Source organism: Thunnus maccoyii, chromosome 10, assembly GCF_910596095.1.
Source record: "Thunnus maccoyii chromosome 10, fThuMac1.1, whole genome shotgun sequence".
Lineage (NCBI taxonomy): Eukaryota > Metazoa > Chordata > Actinopteri > Scombriformes > Scombridae > Thunnus > Thunnus maccoyii.
The window spans coordinates 15,181,093-15,203,678 of NC_056542.1; the positions used below are offsets into that span (position 1 = coordinate 15,181,093).

Sequence of the window (22,586 nt, forward strand, 5' to 3'; positions counted from 1 at the left end):
TTCACTGTTTTTTTTTGATATTTCATAGACCAAAACAATTAATCGAGAAAGTAATTGGAAGATAAATTGATAATGAAAATAATTGTTCGTAGCTAACTGTGATTTTACAAATAGTGACTGAGATGAAGTCCTTTCAGTTTTAATAATGAAATATGGTGATGAAATAGGTGTGTGACCATGTAATGCCTTCCTGAAGTTGTTTTGTATTGTTCCAGGATTGTTCCAGGTCAAAACAGGGGTATTTTTTTTAAGTATTTCTGCTTTAGAGTCTCAATCCGAGTCAGGACTTCAGGGAATTAAGCATCAAGTCAGTAAATCAAGTCTTAAATCAGTGAAGTCCAAGTCAAGTCTCAAGTTGATATTTTGTGACCAACGTCAAGTCTACAGCTTAACATGTATTTATAGATAAAAGGCAGACACAGCACGAGTGGCAGAGCGAGGACACGAACTTTGACTGCTCGCTTTATTCACTCCTGATCACTACTTTAATCCCTGACTCTCAACAGGTGTCAGCCTCTTGTAATCAGACTGGTATTAAGTATATTTACATCTGACTCGTAGTCGGCTACATTTAGAAAAACGTCGTCCAGCAGGAGTTTGAAATGTCATGAAACACTGCCAGCAGTTGTTAATAAAATCAATGAATTATTTGATATCCTTCCTGTATTATTATCTTTTAAAAATGACTATACAGTAATTTGGATTTTTATTGTACTATTTATTCTTTAAGACCAGGTGTAATTGCCTTCCAGTTTTCTTACCTGAGGTATTAATCAGACAGTCGCAGTGCTTGTGACCGACATATGCCAGAGTGTCTGAACCTGTTATCTAATGATAATGTAAGTATACGTGTCTGCCCTGTAATCAACATGCAGCCTTCATTGTTTGTGTGTTGTGTGATTTTCTTTGACCTCAAAGCAGCCATCTGTTGTCTTGCCGCTGCCTCGCTGGCTGTCAGTCAGACTAGAAAAGACCAGAGAGGAATTAATCAGGCCAATTACTCCCGTGCTAAGATCTGGGTGAGCTGTGACGTGTGCTGGAGGTGAGGCCAACATTTACAGCCTGTTAGAAAGGATATTTGTAAATAAAAGGTAGTTTTTTTTAACAATGCCGGTGTGGTTTGAGCAGGTTACTTCTATCACAGACTCATGTAACATCAGGAACAATATTTCTGTGATAGAAATAAATATGGTGAAGAAGTGAGCAAGATGCCAGAAAGTCAACCTGAAGGCAGCGTGACAGGAAGGGAGGTGTGGTCTTCCAGGAACAATCCACAAAGCAGAGGGAGGGGTGGAGAGGAGGAGAGAAAAAGGAGGTAGAGACAATGAAGAAGGGATAGAAAGAGTTGAGCACACCTCTGGAGTAAATCTCTCAATCTGATCAGCGTGTGAGGCGGACTAACTCACTACAAGTTCTGAGTGGATACGCAGGCTGCACTCACAGGGACTCAAAGGTAAGGACTCTGTTCTAATGTTCATTTAACTTTGGTTAAAGTTAACACATATACAGACCAGTGTTGGTCTGTATTCACGCTTTAACATTTAGATGCAAAGAAATGCAACATTTTCTACTAGTTTTAACTAAAAGATATTTGACCAAAACATATTTCTAAAATTAAACACCTCTTTTAAGAACATTTGCTTAAAAAAATGAAATAAAACAGACTAAAACTACAGCTGGACATGCATCAGTTGGAGTCTGTTGTTCCCTGTTAGCGGAGACATTTTATCATTTATCTATTTATTGTAACCTCCCCGAGGCAGCTGGGAGATCTCTTGTGACAAGGTTTCCTGGATGGCAATACTTAAAATTTGAGATGTATAGATTTTTTTATTTTTTCAAAAGCATTTTTCAAATTTTCACAAAGAACAAACTTATCTTCTTTTAAATAATTCATTTGAAGCATAACTGATCGCTTAAGAAAGAGGCTGTAATGTTTGTTGGATCACAATTCTAATGGCTACTAGAAAGTAGAGCTGCAGCAAGTAGTTGATTAATTGATTAGCTGCCAATTACATTGATAGTCAACTATTTTGATCATTTTTTTTAAAGAAAAGAATATCCAAATTCTCTTATTCCAGCTTCTCAAATGTGACTATTTTCTGGTTTATTTAGTCTTCTATGACAATAAACTGAATATCTTTGGATTGTGGACAAAAAAAGACATTTGAAGATGTCACTTTGGGAAAAAGTGATTGACATTTTTCACCATTTTCTGACATTTTATGGACGAAACAACTAATTGATTAATTGAGAAAATAATCAGCAGATTAATCAATAATGAAAATAATCATTAGTTGCAGCCCTGCTAGAAAGTAAAACAGAAAACACATATTTTAGCTGACTGTCCTTATACTAGATGGACATGGCAGCGTGCTGGAGTGCAGGTGGACAGGATAAGTCTCACTATGTGTTTAGAGAGAACATTTATCCAGCTGCTTTTACCCAGAAGTGACAACAATAATATGGCATCTAATGTCACAGTTAGACAAGAAATAAACAGCATTTAAGACCATTTCACAGTACTTTACTTTATTGTTGAAGTATTATAGTGGAGTAATGAAGTATATGACAAATTGGCAACATATCATAAAACACTAAAGCTAGTTAAGTGGAAGAAATACTAGAAAATGTATGAAGCAATAACAATGTGGAGAAGGCAGCTCTGCATAATTTATAAAGAAGACTTTTCTTACACTGTCTTCTACTTTGCCAAAGTGTCTCAACCAATTCTGGGAAAACGACTCACAGATAATGATGTTGATCTTGTAAAGTACTGAAACTGTCATCCTGCTTGTTTAAAAACAGAGAGCGCTTCATTTTTTTAAGAGTCGACTGTTTCTTAATCACAGGTCTAACTACAGTTTTCAGTTTTTAATTTGGGACTAATCGCACTACTTAAATATCCACCTTGACCATATGGTGCAGGGATGGTGCACGGCCCCAGTGTTCACCATGGATTAACACACACACACACACACACACACACACACACACAGAAGCATGCACGGTTGAGAAAGCCCACTTATCTCTTGCTAAGTTAGTACAACAACTGTTTGCAATTAGGTTAATTGAGTGACCTGTGGGTGCTAATAAACTTAGGGCTAAACAGTGGAGATTGGGTGTGACACGGTTCTGTGCCTCGACCATCTGTCTCTCCTCTAAGCCCCGCAAATCACAACAGGAATCACAGAGACAAAGCACGTTTAGAACAAAGGTTGTTCAACCCTTTAGGTTAAAAAGAACAATATTACAAAGATGTTTTTAAATTAAAAATATATATTCATCTCCAGTTTTTGCAGCTCTAAAGAATTTTTGCACTGGCATTTAAGGAAATTTTAATAAAGGAGATCGTGATCTTTGTATCTTGGTCATATAGTACATATATATATATAAATGCAGCTATATTTGTATTTTTTCAGCCTGTTTCATATTTGATGAATTACAGTAAATCATGTATGAACCATCAACACACACACACACACACACACACTGGAGAGGTTGCAAGCAACAGGTGGTCAGTGAGGTTTAGCCGCCACATCACGTGTGTGCCATTTCGAAATGCCGACATGTAAGGACATGTTGCAGTGCTCAGAGAGGTCAGCTACCCTTTATAATATGGACACATGCAATATAACATAGACTAAATATATTTTAAACATGAGAATATACATCCATAAATATTTAGAATCATATGTGTCCTCAGTGCTGGTTCCCCGTTTTTTTTATCGTCATCCGCTGGGTCAAACCCTTCATTAACCACCAAATTCAATGAATGAATATGTAGTTCGAAGTAAATAATAGTATGAGTCACTTTTTTACGCTACACTGTGGCCTTAAAACCATCTAACTCACATTGATAGTACTACCAAACATCTTAGCCAGTGCGGTCAGGATGTCACACCTCTGATTTGGACTAATCCTTGTCTGGACAGGCTCTGGTTGTTTTGGCACATGTCCATGTAAGTTTACTGGTCAAACAGACTGCAACGAACTGGGGCCAGCGACGTCACACTGACATCCACCATCCTGAAGAGACCTGAAGGACTTTGATGTTTGTCAAACTGATTGAAAAGTGTTTGTCCTCCCTGTCAGAACACTAGAACCGCAAAAAAAGAAGTGACATTTACAACAACTTTTGTTGCTCATATTATTGTTTTTGCTCTTTGTGGCTGCTTCTAAAAGATCATTATCTAACATCTGATGTTTTGTTTTACAGGATTATCCCGTTCTTCAGTGACGGAAAGAGAAAGACAACACAACAAAGTAAAGCAAATTCTCTCACAGGACAAAGAAGTTAAAATTAATTTTAATTAGTTCCTCACAGATATGTGATTAATTCGTGGATGGAGATCTTTGTTATCGAGCTCTTCATGTCTCCTTTACAACAACACAGAAGTCAACACAACCTTTTCTCCAACTGGCATCACACATTTTGAAGTGAAGCTCTTTAGTCTTCGTGGCTGAACTGTGGATGGAGATCATGAGGAACTCTCAGCCTCTACACATGTCCACGCTCCTTGTTCCCATTGTGTTTTCTCTACTTTCACTCTTCCTCTGCCCTGCATCTGCCAACTCAGGGTCTGACTATGATCACGGAGCGCACCCGCGTTTCATATGCACCCCTATTCCCGTGGATGCAGACCCTGCCTGCTTCCCCACAGCAGGCCCAGGCGTAGGGGCAGCAGGGCCCAGCGGAGCAGGGCATCAAAGTGTACCTCCTGCTGGCTGGTGGGGGGCGAGTGAAGAGGCCAAAGCCACCATCCTCCACCTCAGGGAGAGCCTTGTCCAACAGAAAGAGACCATCCTGGACCAGAGGGAGACCATTAGAGAGCTGACCGCCAAACTCACCCTGTGCGAGGGCTTCGGACGTGGCGCGAGGCCTCATGACAACCACCACGGCACGTCGTCGCACTCCCACCACGCAGGAGGAGCGGGCAGTCATCACACGTACACCGACGGTGGGCACTATAGCAACCAGCAGGGTCACCATGGAAACAGCAACCTCATACCGGACTCACCGCACTACCCCTCAGTGGGGGGGCAACGATCTGATGGAGGGCATAGCAGCAACAACCATGGGAAGGATAAACATGTGACACCAGGGGAGATAACGTCGTCACCAGAGCAGATGGAGAGGATGCTGCATGCGCTGAAGGAGAGACTGGACAACCTGCAGGTGAGCAGCAACAGCAGGAAAATCTTTCAACTTTGTACTTGTAAATAAAGATGACTGTCGGACAAAAATATAGAAAGAAACAAAAGTGTAAATATCATATAGCTCACAAATAAATGAGGGTTGTGAATGAAGGAGAGATTGTGCTCATACATTGCTTTTCCTTGTTTAAATGCAGCAGTACTGTTATCACCGGATTGTTCACAGAATAATCAAATCCCAAAGTAGTGTGTACACTAAGTACATTAGACAAAGGAACATTTAATTACTTAATCGCATAAAGCCACTCACTGTATTGGCAAGAGAGCCGCTTGGTTTGTGTCCCTCAGTGGGCACTTCAGAGCACCAACAGGCTCAGAGGAGGACGTCACTGTCTGATCTGCTGAAGAAAGGGATTTAAAGATACTTTTTCACTTAACAATTAAGTGCAGATGTAAATTCTCTTACAATCCTGTTTTCTCTTTACTTCTACTTCTCGTTACTTGCTGTTTCTACCTGTCTACCGGCACTTTTATCCATCCTTTTTATTCTGTCTTTCTCGCTTGGATCGCGATCACAGACAGATGTCAGGAGCTGTGGAGTGTAGCCAGGATGGCACGGGTCTAAGATCAGAAGTAATTATCGTGATCTCCCTTGACAGAGTGGTAATCAGGGCACGCACCAAGACAAAGCCAGGATTACCTGAGTGGAAGAGAAGCAGCGGCAGATGCAGGAAGAAAAGATGACTGTTGAGAGGAGAACGAACAGCAAAGCATAACTGACTCTTGCATTTGACATTACAAGGTTGTTAGTGAGTGTGAGTATCAGGGTTAGGGGGGTCCAAAGAAGCACAACAGACACACAAGGGCTCTGTAAGGCTTGTAAGTGATGGACCACCACATGCTCCTGTGACCTCTGATGCCTTCGTCTTCTCTGTATTAAGTAGGAAGTGATTTAGTACATTTTAATCAAGACCTCATCTCTGTTTTTTCACCCTCAGCAGAAGAGGAACACATCTATTACCTACTCCAGCTCTCTGAAGGAGCTGCTGCAGAGGAAGATCAATGCTCTCGAGCAGCAGCTGCACCATCGCACCGCCGCCCTTGGTGGCCCGGAGCATCACGACGACGACAGCGGCCACCGAGACAACGGGGACCATCACGATGACGATCACCACGGTGACGGGCACCCGAATGAACATAAGGATGACCACAATGATCACAGTGACAGTGGAAACCACGCTGACCACCATGAGGACAGCCACAACGATGACCATCATGATGGAGACGGAGATGATGGAGATGACGGAGATGACGACCATGATGACCACAACGACCACGACGACCACAATGACAACCACTATGATGATGAGCACCACAGTAATGAAGCAGACAGTCACAGTTACCTTCCACACACAGGATACAGAGCTCCAGGCCCGAGGGCAGGTTTCCACTCAAATAAACTGGAAACGATACTCAATCAGCTGCACCTCTCAGGTACACAACATTATAACATGTGACAATAAGAATAAGAACAACTAGTTATTTCAAGTTCTTATTCAAGAGGCAGCACTTGTTATAAATATGCAAGTATTGTAATTATGTTCTGCAGATGCACAGCTTCCCAAAGAGAAATGTTGTATGAAAGAAACCCACAAGCAAGCTGTGAAAGTTCAAACCAGAATGTTTCCTTTTGTTTGGTAATAATTCAAACACATTTTTCTAAAAAGATGCATATTATGTTTTTTTTCTTCCATTTTCAAAGGCAATCCTCCACATGTGTGTTATCATTATCTTCTTATTTTATATTCAAAACAGGAATGATTCAAATTCATTTTTGACCTTGGAAATGACAAAACAATCTCACCTCAAGGTTCATTTAGTATCTGGTTTGGAGCTTTCAACCCTATCACGGGATCTTCCTCAGCAAGTATCTTCAAACTTCAAACACCATCTGTTTCCAGGGTCAAGAATGAACTTTGAAATTCAAAGTGTAAGAGAAGGTTTTCTGACACAAGGTCGCCTCCTTCCAAGGTGCACAGAGAAGAGAAATAGTCTGAGGAGGCCAAAACATCAGCAACACTAAATAAATAACAGTTTTATTATGAGACCAGCGTGTTTCAGCTTGTGACTAATATGATCATTTAAAGCTGCTCTTTATACACAAGTGTTACTGGAGTTTTTACTCAAATTTTAAGCCAACATGGAGGAGAAAAACTGACTTCCTCATGTCATTTTTTTTCTTCAAAAACAGGTTCCAACAGGAAGAAACCCAAAAGTCCCGTCGCCTTCCAGATTAGTTTCCCCATGAGAACCAACTACATGTACGGACGGGTGAAGAGGACTCTGCTTCAGGAGATCTTCGCTCTGACTTTGTGTCTGTGGATCAAGGCAGGCGTGGGGCCCGGCCTGGGGACGCCCTTCTCTTACTCCGCACCTGGACAGGCCAACGAGCTAGTGCTCATTGAGTGGGGCAACAACCCCATGGAGCTGCTGATTGACGACAAGGTGAGAGAAAAAACATACAAACCCTGCAGCACTCGTCTGGGTTAAAGTGGGTGTGTGTTTACTCTGTTAAAGGCGCTAAAATAATATTTTCTCAATCAGAATTGCGCTGTGAGTAATGAGAACCTGCTTCAACACACAGTTATACAGCTTTGGTTATTTCACAAGAAATTTCTGTATTTGTGGTTTTCTTTTTGAGTTTTTTTTTGCTCTTCTCACTGGTTTGTGGGTGGGAAAAGGTGATGTTGCGTACTTCTGTCCACCAATCAGAATCCAATGACAGCTCGTTGGTTGTTTGATCGCTGTCAATCTGATCAAACTACACCCACATAATCTTTAACTCTTAATAAATAATACTTAAAGATGCTTTTTTAAAACTTTTGATTGTTGCTTAATTAGTCATGAATATTTCATCATGTAGATACTTAAAGTCATAGTGAAACCGAAGTCAGAGCTTCTTTAGCTTCTGTACTGTGATGTGTTTCCCAGTGAAACAGAATATATGGGCGATGTAAAATCATAGGAGACATTTAAAATTGAATCCTTCAGATATAATTGGGCCGCTAAAAGGTGAGTGTGGTTCAGTGAATACAGAGCAATACAGAGCTGTAAAGGACTGTTGACCTCCACCCAAAGAAAAAATAATAAACATGACCTCAGCCACATTCTTTTGGAAATGAAAACAAAGTTTTTGACCACTGATATCCAAACATACACCTCCCCTTATGATATTTGGCTGACGACTATGACCCACAAGCAGTTAAGTGTAGTTTTAAATGATGGTGTGGTTAGCTAGTTGATAATTAACACAGGATTAAAACTGGGAAATGTTTTTTTTTTAATTTCACTATGTATTTAATACTTGAAGTCAAGTTTTCAGGGGCTTTAAAAATCAGGTATGTGCTCGTCAGCTGAGCTCCAAGACTGCACCTGCTGTCAAACGCCTTCTGAATATCTAAAATGTCACTGAAGAAGGATGAATTATAGGAGGAGAGACAGTGGTGGTCTAGCTGAGCTGTTTGAGATCGCTGCTGAGGAGTCCTTAAACAAGACAATGAACATTTATTTACTTAAGGGTTGCTCGTAGGCTGTTTAAACACTCTTTCCTTGCCTATGAAAGCTATATGTTTAAGTTTTTGTCTTTTTGAGGAACTTGCTGGCTGCTACTTTTTAGCCGATGAGATGGATCAGCTTATAAACAAACTGTGTTCTTCTGTACCTCGGTACTTATTATCCCAGCACATGTTTATATTAATGCTTCACAATCTTCACCATCTCGTCCCCAGGCGGTGACGCTACCTCTATCTCTGAGTGATGAGAAGTGGCATCACGTGTGCGTTACCTGGTCAACACGCGACGGACACTGGGAGGCCTACCAGGACGGGGTGCAGAGGGGGTCCGGGATCAATCTTTCCCCCTGGCATCCCATCAAACCTGGAGGGGTCTTCGTCCTGGGACAGGAACAGGTAAAGACAAAGGGAGTTATTCTTTGCAGATGCACATATTACAGATGCAGACAAACCTTTACAAAAGAGCAAATGTAACCAAAAACTCCACATTTCAGATTTTATTTAACTTGACCACTGATTCTGACTTTTTATGTATTATATCAGAAATGTGAGCATTGATGTATCCTTTATGTGCTGTAAACTAATGATGTGTCCTAACCCTTGTGTCTCTCTTCCTCAGGACACTCTGGGAGGCCGTTTCGATGCCACGCAGTCCTTCGTGGGCGAGATGTCAGACCTGCACATGTGGTCTCATGTCCTGAGCTCCAGTGACATCTACAGCCTGGCCTCCTGCGGCAGCCACCTCAGAGGTGATGTCATCGCTTGGTCCGACACAGAGGTGGAGCTTCACGGAGGCGTCGCCAGATACCCCTTTGACACCTGTCACTGAGAGGGGATATACTGGAACGCACTGAGACAATGTATCATCCAATAGAAAGTAAAGACATTGAAGGAGGTTCAAGGACAAAGTTACTCAGGATGATCGTTCAGTGACACCGAATCTTCCCAACTCAGAATCAATGCCTTCCTTTGAACTTAATCACTTTTTCTTAAAAAAGACAGAAGAAAAATGTAAAAATATGTGATTAATGTGTATATACATAGTTAGTTATGACGTAATCATGAGTGAGTGTTTTATTTTAAACAGACGAGTGCTGTATGTGACATATTGTCATGTTGTTAATACTGAAAGGTCTCTGATCATGTTAGTAGACCTTTTAATGGGTTCTGTTGTGGTGAAGTGAGAAACTGTATGTTGTTAGTTTGAAATGTGCTCAGAAAAACATTTCTAATCCGGATTCTCTTTTTAAAAGGTTTCCATGGACAATACAGCTAAATAACCAAAGAAATGAGTAGAATTAACTTGTGTTACACTTTTTGTAATTTTAAATGATCTATGTATCATAGATAGATTGGTGTTTTATCTCCAGGAGACTTGCTGGAAAGTTTGTTGGACAGAATTTAGTTTTACAGCCGCTGCTGGTTTTTACATTTTTAACATGGACTCAGCATGATGTTGTTCCAGCATTGCAGCTTTAAAAAAACCCATTTAATTATTCATGTTTTTTAAACTTTTATATATTCTAAAATGCATTTGTTTCTTGAACAAATTGCTGACATTTATCGCATTTTTCCAGTAACATTTTATCTTTTTTGAAATGTAATGTAATGTAATAAAGTCATTGTGGCTTTTTAATATCTTAAATGATCTGGCCTTGATCGTACATTTATTAATGTACTGTATATAAAACAGTTTCAGCCATGTTAGAACTGACATGTTGTCATTTAGTTTTTCTTTAAAAAGTGTTATGAAAATGTAAATAAAAACATGGAAGATGTCTTAGTTTTTCATTCTTTGTGGAGTTCAAACACAAAACTGATGGAGTTGATCAAGAGTGCTGATAACATTTCTGTTGGGCTGTTTTCATGCATAATATTAACGTTAATCCTGGTCAGACACACATTCACAATGCAGCCATGAAGCCCTGAAGAGCTTTTATGACTCACTGATGTGCAGAGAGACACCCAATGATCAGTTTGACCTCTTTAAGTCAAGAAACCCACCCAGACAGTCACAGACCAAAACTAATGTTCTTCTCAATTACTTATGACAGCTACTAATACTGAAAAAGGACCCACATCAATACTGAATTTACCAGGTTTTAATCTATGATAATAACTCACCTCACAGCTACGTTAAGACAGAATAAAAACACGTCCACCAGTCCGTCATCTCCGTTTACCTCTTTATTGTTACACAGTAGTTTACTGGCACCAATGTTTTGTGGTTTTTCCTTTTGCTACATTTACAGATGATCTATCCATCTTCACCTCACAGTAAATAAAAAATAAATAAATACAAAATAAACACATTTTTTTCTGAAAGAGGTGGCTCTGGGGTCAAAGGAACCAGAGACAGAGGCCCCAGTTTCAGTCGGATCATTTCATTATTTTGTTTAATGGAAACATTTGTTGTCCCAAAAGGGTTATTTTTTTTGGCAACTTTGCACTTCAAGAATACCCAGAGAGTGAAGGCCTACAGACAGTCCATGTGATGTGCCGAAACACACAGAAGCACTAACATGGAAATATCAAGTTAGGCCTTTGTCAGTTTTACATTTGGGGAAAGATATAGGAGTTAAAGGCGACCCCACATCTGTACTGGGAAGAACCAATCATTTGCTGTGTTTTTAAATTAAGGTCTATGTGTTTCGATAACAGAGAAAAGACCCCATTCAGCTTCATGCAACATGATCTTTATCAAGTGAACAAAATTAAGCTCAAAAATACAGTACATGTTGGTCAGAAACTGTTGCTGCTGTAGCTGGAACTGACCAGTGGATGGCGTCATAGTTCTACACAGTTAATGGTTCAATCCATCAGCATATTGCTGTGTGTGTGTTCACCAGTAGAGGGCGCTACAGAGTGTTGTAGAGTATTGTCAGTCAAAAGAACAGCATTTTACTCCAAAATGCTAAAATTGATAAAGTGCAGAAGACATTTACTGTAGCGCTGCTATTATTCCTACCATCTAAAAATGCCTTTTTCAATACAGTTCTGAAAATAACAGTTTACTGAATAAATCTATCACTGGACACAAATCTAAAATTGTTACCGATTCATTACATCTGAATAATCTTACTGTCACATAATGAATCAACGATTTATTAGTGTTCCTTGTTTTGTTTACTGTAGTATGATGATATTTTTTTTTATTTCGCCTGATGAAGAGCTTCTTTACACTTCAGGTGGACACCGGGCAGCACAGGAAACAAAGATATACTGAATATTAGTTCAACAGATCACTGCTTGTGCTTCACTGAGTCTGATTCACTGGAATCAGACTACAAACATCTTTTCAATAACTTCTTAATTTTCAAAGTAAGAACAATCAATCAGGATAATTTATGCATAAATCAACTTCCACATTAACTGTAAATCTTCCTCTAGTCAACAGGGAACACTAACACTTTTTAAATCAGTGCACTAGCATGATCGGCGACGCGTCGGTACCGACGACCGATGTCTCCGTTTATCAACATGCAGTCCTACAGTAGCTCGTACAAAAATTGGTTTTTAACAAAAGATAAAGAATAAATTAAATTATTTCTATGTGTATCGTAAACAAATATGCTAACATCTATTTACAAAAAAAGTATACATTGTAATGAGCTGCCTTTGTGATTTCTTGAAACTAACTATAGCGGACAAACCTGATTCTAACAGGTAAATGTTATTACTAAATGAGAGAGATGTCAGTGTTCACCTTGAGCAGGAAGGAAATGATTTGTGGCATGCCATAACATTACATCACATGATGATCATTGCTCAGTGTAGTGTTAGAAAGGAATTGTTAACAAGCCTCCGGACTGATACTACAGTTTTCTACTCCGCTATTGCTGAAACATGTTTTAAAAAAACATGCTAAGAAACACATATGTTGTCTCAGTGAGCTGAAACAAGCAGCTAACTGCAAGAGAAGTTACTAGTCTTTGTCTCCTAAATCAGCTTCTTGCCTTCAAAACCGACCGTACTTGAAGATCAACAGTAACTTGGCGCTATAATTCATGTGTAAATATAAACAGTGATGAGCAGTGACATTTTCCTCACATTATGGTAACAGTATTTAAGTGTAGACAGTACTAATGTGTATCAAAGCTATAGAGTGTACTATAGGAAGCAATGGGCACGTCTCAGTCAACTGAAATCATTTCCTGCTTTGTTTGCATTTGATTTCAACTGATTCCTCAATTCTCTCTCTAACTGAAAATAAATCTGTGTAGCGTTTGTTTGATTAGTGAATTCACATTTTGTCTGGGGGCAAGCACAATCAAGAAAGGCAATTTCTCATTTAGGCGGCATCAATAAATGTGAAAGAAGACCTCACATGAACTGAAGCTGCTTGCTACCCTGAATAAGACCATGTTCACGCTAATGAAAATACACCTCGTAAAGGGTTTCAGGCCACATTAGTATTTTCAGATAGTGCTCCAAAAGTCCACCATACACACTGAAAAGCCAATAAAGTAGAAGAATACAAATTTCTTCAATAAAGTACAAGCTGCTTCAGCCGTCAGCATTGCGCATTTCTGCTGAGCAACTTTCTGCTGTTTTTAAAGTTACCTTTGTTGTTTACAGAGCAGTGTGGTTTTCAAATCTTCATTTTTTTGTCATGTGCGGATGAAAGGCAAAAACAGGAAAAACCTGTTTTTCAAAATCATCTCCATTAGTGTGAACACGGCCTAAGACACGTTTCATCGTTTGCTTAAATGCTGAACAAGAGAGAGGAATGTGGTGAGAAGACGGAACAGACGTGTGCTCTGGCTGTAGTGTGTCAGGTTGTATATAGCAGTAGTGTAAGGACCAAGGTAACAGAGGCAGCCACAGCGAGTGTGCGGCTTTCTAAAGTCTGGTAGACGGCATAGCAAAGGCGCCTTTGTATCAGAGAGAGGATGTGCTTTGGGGATTGGGGGAAGGTGAGGTAAGAAAATGTATGAACAGGTAGTGAGGAGTAGGGACAGAAACACGTGTCCCATGTTGGAAGGAGAGATGACAAGGAGAGAGGAAGACAGGGAAAGATGAATGAAGGGAATCATCTATGGTTGTTCCTCTTTCTTCTTCAGTGATATACGTTTCTTCCTGGCAGCAAGCATTTCGTAGAAGGGATCAACGCTGACAGCAGATCTGGAAAAATAACGACAAAATGTTACTTAGAGGGAGGATCATCCAAAATATTGACAATAGAAGGAGCAGGCCACTGTGCTACTAGTTTTCTTGTGACATTATCCTTTCATTTACATACTTGATGCTGTGGATCCATTCGTCCTTCTCTTCAGGTGTGGGGGCGGAGATACGGTACACCATGTGGTTCCCCTCCACTACCCTCCCATCAGCCTCCGTCTTACACGCCTTAATCAGCTGACCGCGATTGTTGGGGATGTACAACTCGAAGCAGTTCTGTTGGGAGAAAGGCAAAGACCTTGGCTAAACAATCATAACACACCTACACCGCACTGCAAAAAGTATAATGTTACAACAGCGTGACAGCAGGAATCTGAGCTTACCGGTTTCCTCGGGTCTTCTACCTCTCGGATGCTAAGGTTCTCCAAAGGAATGATACCTCGCGGTTCCTTGTCCTGTTAGTGAAACACACATTCAGAAGGCTTTTATCTAGTGTGTGTTTTCTATGTCTAAGTGTTTCATATCAGTCCCTGTAGGAAGTCCAGAGTGCAAGGATAAAATTGTAATTCTCTTTAATGCCAGCTGTTTTCCAGAAGTAGTGTCTTTCTGACGTCATGTCTTATGACTCGTCTGACTTGTGTCTCCTTTGTTTTTACTGTGTGTAACCAGTTTCCCCTCTGTGGATTAATAAAATTATGCATCTAAACCTCAAATTCAGCAACCCAGTTTTCTGGCAGATTCATTATTACCACTGGGACTTTTTTCACTTCAAATAATATTTTCTGGCCCCCAATAAGTTCCAACAAACACTCCAATATTTTCCAGAAACCTTGCAATTTTGAACATTACCACAATACATGAATAACAGTACAAAAAATGTCTAAAACTAAGGCAATAAAGAGATTTCAGGCCATAATAAACATATAAAACCTATTTAGATCATGTTGGGACAGTTTAATGCATCTATAAGAGGTGATAGTGTAAAATTCACAAACATTGAATGTGTTCACAGACTTACTGTGGTGTATTCAAAGTAATAAAGGCAGTTGTCTGTGAGAATGAACCATCGCCTTTTCCAGGTTTTCACTCGTCCCCCTGAAACACAACAACAAAGTCATGACAATGTGTGAGAGAAGAGGAAAATCTGGGACCTTAAGGGGTCATAGTTGAAGGGATAGTACTCTATAATCTCTACATTCTTAAATCTAACTATGAAGCTAATTTTTCTACAACTTTATAACTACAACAACTCTGCCAGTACATACCTCCTGAGAAAACAAGCAGCGGCAGTAGAGGGTGGAAATCGCAGGGCAGAAGCAGAGACAGAAGGGACCAGAGGATTTAGAGGGAGACGGTGGACAAAGAGAGAGAGAGAGAGAGAGAGACGGGGGAGGAAGAAGAGAAGGAGAGGAAGAGAGATCATATTAGTGACACATGGATCACAGGCCCCGCCATGCAAAAGAAAACAATCAGACTTTAGGCTGCCAAGAAAGTGAGTCATCATAATCATCATGCTATGGCAATGTTCAAATGCCACAACACTGTGAATTAGAGGCAAAGAGACGACAGGATCATCATAGAACAAAGACTTAGAAGAGAACAGAGTACAGTAGCGTACAGCATTAACTTACATCAGTAACATTGACATACTCTATTTGTCAGAAGAAGAGTTCAATTGTATACAATCAGTGTTAAAAACCAACATTTGGGGCAGCAGTGATCCTTAACAAAGCATCTCACCAAGTTTGAGAAGCCAGCCCTCTCTGTCGGGGTTGAAGAAGGTGTGTGTCAGGTCATTGCCGTCATCCTCCGGGATCTTAAAGGGCTCATTTTTAATGCTTTCGTAGAGATTCTGGGGTAAAAGATAAGGAAAGGGTCATTTGAACTCTCCCATCAACAACACACCTGACTTTATCGTCTACAAAGACAAAACAACGTGGAACTCTTCGTACCCTGAGCAGGTCCTCCGGCAGGTCTCCCCCCTCGTTGATGCCTCGGTTCATCGAGATGAAGCGGTCCACTCCAGGTTTGTCCCTCACATTCGGGTTATGGAGGCTGGTGTTCAGCATAATGATGGCAAATGACAGCACGTAACATGTGTCTGGGGAAAAGGAGGGAAATGCGAGAAGAATACAGCAGCGCTGAGTTGCACAAAGATGTACTCAAATTGCTAATTTAACAAATTTACCTTTAATAGCAGAAAATGCACCAAAACTGTTTTTGATTGATAAAAAAAATACTGCTTTTGGTTACTACTACAACCCTCTCTGAAAACAAATAGGCTGCTTTTTGTTTCAAAAAAAGGGAATGATGAACATACATCATCATATATTTAACAATTTAAGTAAATATTTAATGAAAACACAAACATTAGCTTTTACTGAACAACAGTGTTAAAGAATTGGCAGATTCTTTAGCCTTACTAATCAGATCATTACTGGTAAGGAGCTCATCTTTAGTGTGAGCACACTTTGTAAGTGGACACTTTATTTTGACTTTCCATTGACAACAGGAATGCAAATAACTGTCCATAAAATGTGCTCTCATAACAAAAGGGAGTGCCCTTTCTAGTGAACATAACACAAACACATAAAAGTCCAAACAACCAAAAGTAGTTTGGTAGCATATTAACATCAGTACAATTTACAAAACTACTTGAAATGCAGTGTGATAGTGAGTTTGTGTCTACCGGTGCTCTGGAAGACGCCGGGGTTGCAGTGGCAGTATCTCTGAGCGAAGGCCTCCATCATTCTGTCAATCTTCTGGGCTTCACCAGGCAAACGGAAACTCCACAGGAATTGTCTGCAGTGGACAGGTCGACGTTTAGGTCAAATCAGAGAGAACAAATTTGCCAAATCAAGGCAGCGTTACACAGCAAACACAATAACAGTCTGCTCTCTCGTGTCATTTCTTACCCTCCTACCTTGATGTAACTTTGAGAGTGGGATTTTCCATTGTTGAGTAGGCTTGTTTACAAGAGAATTCCAGGATACCATACAAAACATTTTGTCCTTGTTTCAAAACCAAAAAACATGCCCAGTGGACAAAGTTTACCTGAGGGCCTGGACGAGGTTGAGATCAGTGAACTCGTGGAGGTCAACGAAAGCCTGAAGAACTTTAATGTTGAAGTCGTCCCTGCAGTACAGCAGCAACAGAGAGATCACAGTTAAAAAGGGACTGATATGTAAGGAAAAGAAGAAAACATGGAGGACATTTTGTGATCCGGCACCTTTCTCCGAGATAATCTCCTATAGCAGTCTTGTTGAGGCCCTCTCCTTTGTAAAGGAACTGAGCGATGTCCTCTGGGGTGTGTCTGAGCAGCTCGTTCTCCACAAGAAACACGATACCCTGCAGAGACGGTAAAGAGTCGGTCACAACACACCTTGATTAAGAGTCAAACAGGCTACAGCTGTAAATCTACTAAGGAGTTTTTTTTTTTTACCTTTTTAGGGTCCATGTTGAATTTCTTCCTTCCCATTGCCACATGCCTACTTTTCTGTAGAGTTTTACTGTAGAGTGGAAAAAGTGAGAAGTGAGAGGAAATAAAAAACGGCTGGTGATGCAATCAAATCACATCCTCACATTCAACAATAACGGTAAGAGATCAGAGGTTAAAAAGACAGTTTCGATTTTAATCACCAAGATCACATGAAAAAAATATTGCGATACTTAAGAGCACAGCAACTATATACACTAGTAAATTGTGAGAATTCACAGGCTCATCATGTACACACGCTATATGAAAAAATGTCATATTTGATTATGTTCATATATAATTGGTATATATTGGAGATACTACTGTGCATTTTGTTCTTCTTACCTGCCCTCTGTGCTGGTCTCCAGTCCCTCCACCTCTAAAATGGCTTCTCTTAATTCCTCTCTGAGCCTCTGGATCTCCTGCAGCAGGACGCCCTTCCTCCTGCGGATGTCCTCCAGCTCAGAGCGCTCCTCTGGGCTCAGGTCTACTGGGACTGTAAGGGAAGAGAGGAAGAATAACTTCATTACCTCTGCTGCTGCAGGTATAACAATAACTAACTGTGCCCAAACAATCTATGGCAGAGGTCTGTCTTTATTAGTCACATAAAAAACAATAAAATATAACTATTTTGAGACCTGCATTGTTACTCAAATTGGTTTTGACCAACTCCCTCAGTCAATGTGTAACAATGGAAAGGAGAAAGGAGGGAAAGTAATAGCAGCAACTGAAGTTAACAAGGATAAATATAAAACATGCAACAGAAAGACACTGGATGAGCCTCTTTACATAAATTGATCAACATTTACAAACAACCTCAGTGTCTCCTTTTTGTCTGTCCTACATTTTTCTTGTCCCACTGACACCTCTTTATAGCTCCCAGTTAGTCTGTGCAATCTGTGAAAAAAATACTAAAAACCAACCAGAATCTGTCATTACAATATACTGAATCAGAGTATTAACACTAACAACTGACAGACTTGTCCACTAACAGGTGAGACAAACACTTAATGGACTCATCAGAAACCAACATAGAAAAAGGCAACAAGACTACTGTAAAACATTCACCTAAGGGGGGAAAAAAGAAACAACTGCAGGGGTTTTATTCTCAAATACTCCCTGACAATCAGTGTTCACTCATACAATGAATATATCTGGCAGCCTACTTAAATAGCCCCGACCTCATTTTAAAATATCCAGCTCAAATCGAAACCTGGAGATTCAGAATCTAAATTTCTAGAGTCCCCAAACACCCTACTTTGATTGAGAAACTGCTTGACAAAAGCATCTGACAAATGAGTGAATAAATAAATATGAGTGGGGTTCCAATAGCATTATGTTGGTAAAATACACAGATTTGTTAAAAGCTTGGTTAAACTAAACAGCAAAAAATATTTTCTCATTAGTAGTATCACTGCTTGGGTTTTTGTAAGTCAGGGTATTAAGATATCCCACCAAGATTTCAGCCGCCAGCACAAAACAATGACAGTGAATGGATTTTCATTTGTGGTGTTGAAAAATTACATTTTAAAAACTCAACAGCAACATTTCTTTCCTGAAACAATGTCCTGTTGACTCTCTCTCTCTCTCGACACAGTTTCTATGAAAACTGTCCGCTGTGAGGTACTTATGGTGAAAAGGAAAACAAGTCTTAATGCTTAGATATTTATCTAATGTCCATCAAGTCAAAGAAAAACTTTCAGCTCATCTAGGAGACATAAACACAATATTAACTAGATAATGTAATGTTATAATTATTTATTGGTCATCTTAAAGGCTGCATTACAGTAGTTTCACAATTTTCTCATTTTATTTGACAAAACATGGATCTACTTGTTTGGCCAACGTAAGAATATTACATTTTTCAAAAATACTTGTGCATAAATGTCTTCTGACAGCACAAGTTAACTTGGTTAGACTCGGACACTCAGTTGACAGTTTATTAGGTACGTTTAGCTATAACTAAGGCAGTCTAATAAAATATTACAATACATAAAACTCTACTTAAGATTATAATGCTTGTTTTTTATTAAAAGCAGTTTTAATTCAAACATTATGGTAATTTTGGGGCTGTACTTTGTGGTGCAATTGAATTTTAGAAACAACTCTCTGTATAATGTGATACAATTCAACAACACTACAAACTACAACCAGGAAAATAACCATTAAGTTGAACCAGTACTCTCCAAAACAGATTCAACAAAAACTGAACATTATAACCTTCATGGAGGTAGAATTTATTGCAGGGCAGTTATATTATACTGCATTAGTTTTAGCAGGTTGACCTAACAATCTAGTAACTGTGTGTAAGTCATAAATCTGTAATACAGCCACATCTGCTATATTCATGATGGGTTTACAATTTTTCAAGTCTGTCTTAAAACAACAGCCAGGTGCCCAAATGAACATTGAAACAGGTTTTTTTCTTGCAGTAATCATTCCTCCTGTTTACACTGACCATTAGAAGATCCGTTCATAATGCACTTAAAATTTAAGTGATGGGGGACAAAATCCATAAGCCTCCTTCTGTTCAAAAATGTATTTAAAAGTTAATATGAAGCAAATATGAATCTTTAGCAGTCCAAATGAGTCAAATCAAGTAGAAATCTTTCAAATACAGAGGGAATTTGATGCTAAAAAGACTGTAAATGTGGCAGATATCCACTTGATATGACTAACTCAGACTGTTGAAGCCTCATATAAGCTTCAGATAAACTTTTAAATACATTTTTGCTCAAAATGACTGTGTGGACACACTGCGGCTTTTGGCCTCCAACACTTACATTGAAAGCACATTTGAGGGGGATCATTTTATTGCCAGTATGGACAGGAGGAATGATTACAGCAAGGAAAACCTCCATCAGTGTTCATACGGGCACCTGACTGGTTTAAGACAGACTTGAAGATTGTGAAGCTGTCCTTTAAGGCTGTAATGTTTGTTTTTTGTCAAAAGACAATTAATAGCAGGTTGACCCAACAGTCTAGCAACTGTGTGTGAATCACAAACCTATAATGCAGCCATATCTTCTATATTAAGGTAATAAAAATAATATCGTGATGAAAGTCGCAGCCTGTGATCAGCAGTGGCTGGCAGCCACCAAAACCTCCCAGACCAGTGTGAAGTCTACAAAACAAACAGCTGCTCGACACCACAACAACCACGCCCACAGTCTGGATTAACTGGACGGCTCATACAAGAGAAAACAGGGTGTATTTCACATAAGGTGCACGGTTAAAATAGTATAAGTAATTTATACAAGCCCCTGTGCAAGTTGGTGGAAGGTTAGGGTGTTAACTGACGGCAGCTGAAACGTTATCTCCGAGCACACAGCGAAACAATCAATATTTAGTTAGCGTCTGGCTACGCTAATGCAGCTATGTGACTATAATGTGGTTCACACGTAACCCATACTTCTCCGGAAAAGACGGCAAAACGTTAATTTTCAACCATTTTCATTTAAATGCTCAAGAGACTGGTCAGAGTGTCACACCTGAGCAAATAATCTGAGCCAGTAGCTGTTAGCTTACACAGCTAGCTTCAGTTAGCTAAAGATAGCCTGAGCAAACGGCTCCTCAGCAGAGACACTTACTGTAGTCCAGGTCATCCATTTTGGGCGCTTTACTTTTAGGCATAAATATTTCAGAGTCGACTGTCATTCAATATCAGAAAATTATGGATATATGTGTAAATATATCCTCAAAACTAAAGGGAAAAATATAGACAACCTCCTGGTGTCGTAATGTTGGGCCGGAGACAAAGAAGGTGGCGACACCGGAAGCGCTGTCTGACTTTCGAGGAGTCTACTTCCGGTCAGCTGGTTTTGAGAATGTAATATTTTACAGTGATATTTGAAGGAGAGCTAGTGACATCAAGTTTGACTTTAATGTATAAATACAAGTGGTGGAAGAAGTATTCAGATCCTTTACTGAAGTAAAAGTACTAACACAGCAATATAAAAATACTCCATTACAAGTAAAAGTATTCATTTCATCCCTCTGACTGATATATTATTATATATGACATCATTAGATTATTAATACTGAAGCATCAGTGTGTAAGCAGCATGTTACTGTTGTAGCTGCTTGAGGTGGAGCTAGTTTCAACTACTTTATATACAGTTAGCTAGTTTAGTCCAGTGGTTCCTAACCTAGGGATAAGGTCCCTCCAAAGGGTCACTAGATAAATCTGAGGGGTCGTGAGATGATTAATGAGAGAGGAAAGAAGAAAAAACAAAGTTCTGATACAAAAATTTGTTTTCAGTTTTTGGAGTTTTTCCCTCATCTTTGATTTTTGGTGAAATGTTGGATCATTTTAAGATTTACTAAATTGAAACCACGTGAGAAGTTTAGAGGGAAAAATCACTATTTGGTGGAGCTGTTAACAACTCATAGACATCTGAAATGTGACCCCGACTACACACTGCTTTTTGTAAGACATCAAAAGCCAAAAAAGTTGGAAACCACTAGATTCATCTTTAACAATGTGTTGTATTTCAAAAGCTTGTTATATTATCCATTGTGTCAAATTGTGTAGGTTGCAGGCTACTTGGCCATCTTCAAAGTTAAACAAGGACAAATGATTTCTATAAATGCAATAGTCTTACAACACATCACAATATGATTTGTATAATTAAACCTGGTTAAACAATGTTAAACCTGAGAGTCGCTATTCTCAATACTCACAAGGCATCTTCAAAGTCTAACAACTGCAACGAAGTACAAACAATTTGGATGAATGAAATGACTTCACAACAACTATCTAATTCCAGTCCCACACACAGGTTCTAGTGGTAACTATTGTAGTTATAATGTACAGGAATGAGTAATCATAACTTCAAAAACAGATTATTTTAAACTACATTACCTCAAATAAGGGACTATTTAAATGCACAGCTCAGAAGGTGATTTTTGCTCCTCAAGACTTAAAAGGGCCATGCTAGTTCAGGACTAGACCTTACTTCCCCTTTAGAGTAAATGTGCATTTCTCATTTACTTTTTATGAGAAAATTAGAGAATAATCATAATAATGAAAGCACATCACAGAGATCAGTACATGGAGTGATGTGTCATCATACTTAAAAATAATTCCATCCAAAGTCTGACTAAAACCGAAACTTAACTGAAGTATTCTGTAGAAGTCTAAACTTGTTACTTTCCAATGCTGAGCATTTGATTGTTTGTTACTTCAGACACTTTGACAATGTGAGGAAAAGCTCCTCTCAGTCTGTCTGTCTCTCACACAACAGGTTGGACTGAACCAA

The 22,586-nt window shown here is 39.4% G+C and overlaps 2 protein-coding genes across 6 annotated transcripts; one reads left to right on the top strand and one right to left on the bottom strand.

Annotated features, from left to right (window-relative positions):
• Nucleotides 1–20: 20 nt before the first annotated feature.
• On the top strand, nt 21–10,507 carry LOC121905535 (neuronal pentraxin-1). 5 transcript variants are annotated; one of them, XM_042423832.1, is made up of 8 exons: nt 21–1,042; nt 1,181–1,453; nt 4,220–4,266; nt 4,397–5,179; nt 6,156–6,651; nt 7,406–7,662; nt 8,946–9,125; nt 9,349–10,507. In XM_042423832.1, exons 4-8 carry the CDS (start codon nt 4,475–4,477, stop codon nt 9,556–9,558), a joined length of 1,848 nt encoding a protein of 615 aa, XP_042279766.1. In that variant the 5' UTR covers nt 21–1,042; nt 1,181–1,453; nt 4,220–4,266; nt 4,397–4,474; the 3' UTR covers nt 9,559–10,507. The 5 variants fall into 5 exon arrangements, with proteins under 5 accessions (XP_042279766.1, XP_042279765.1, XP_042279767.1 ...); XM_042423831.1 differs by having other exon boundaries at nt 1,129–1,453; nt 4,220–5,179; XM_042423833.1 differs by having other exon boundaries at nt 4,220–5,179; nt 7,409–7,662.
• A 391-nt stretch (nt 10,508–10,898) lies between these two features.
• cyth2 (cytohesin 2) lies at nt 10,899–21,120 on the bottom strand. Its single transcript, XM_042424773.1, has 12 exons — nt 20,916–21,120; nt 17,671–17,821; nt 17,293–17,359; nt 17,080–17,198; nt 16,905–16,985; nt 16,540–16,652; nt 15,803–15,951; nt 15,591–15,702; nt 14,869–14,945; nt 14,234–14,305; nt 13,972–14,126; nt 10,899–13,853 (listed from the first exon to the last, which is right to left on the bottom strand). Exons 1-12 carry the CDS (start codon nt 20,980–20,982, stop codon nt 13,766–13,768), a joined length of 1,251 nt encoding a protein of 416 aa, XP_042280707.1. The 5' UTR covers nt 20,983–21,120; the 3' UTR covers nt 10,899–13,765.
• Between the last annotated feature and the right edge of the window lie 1,466 nt (nt 21,121–22,586).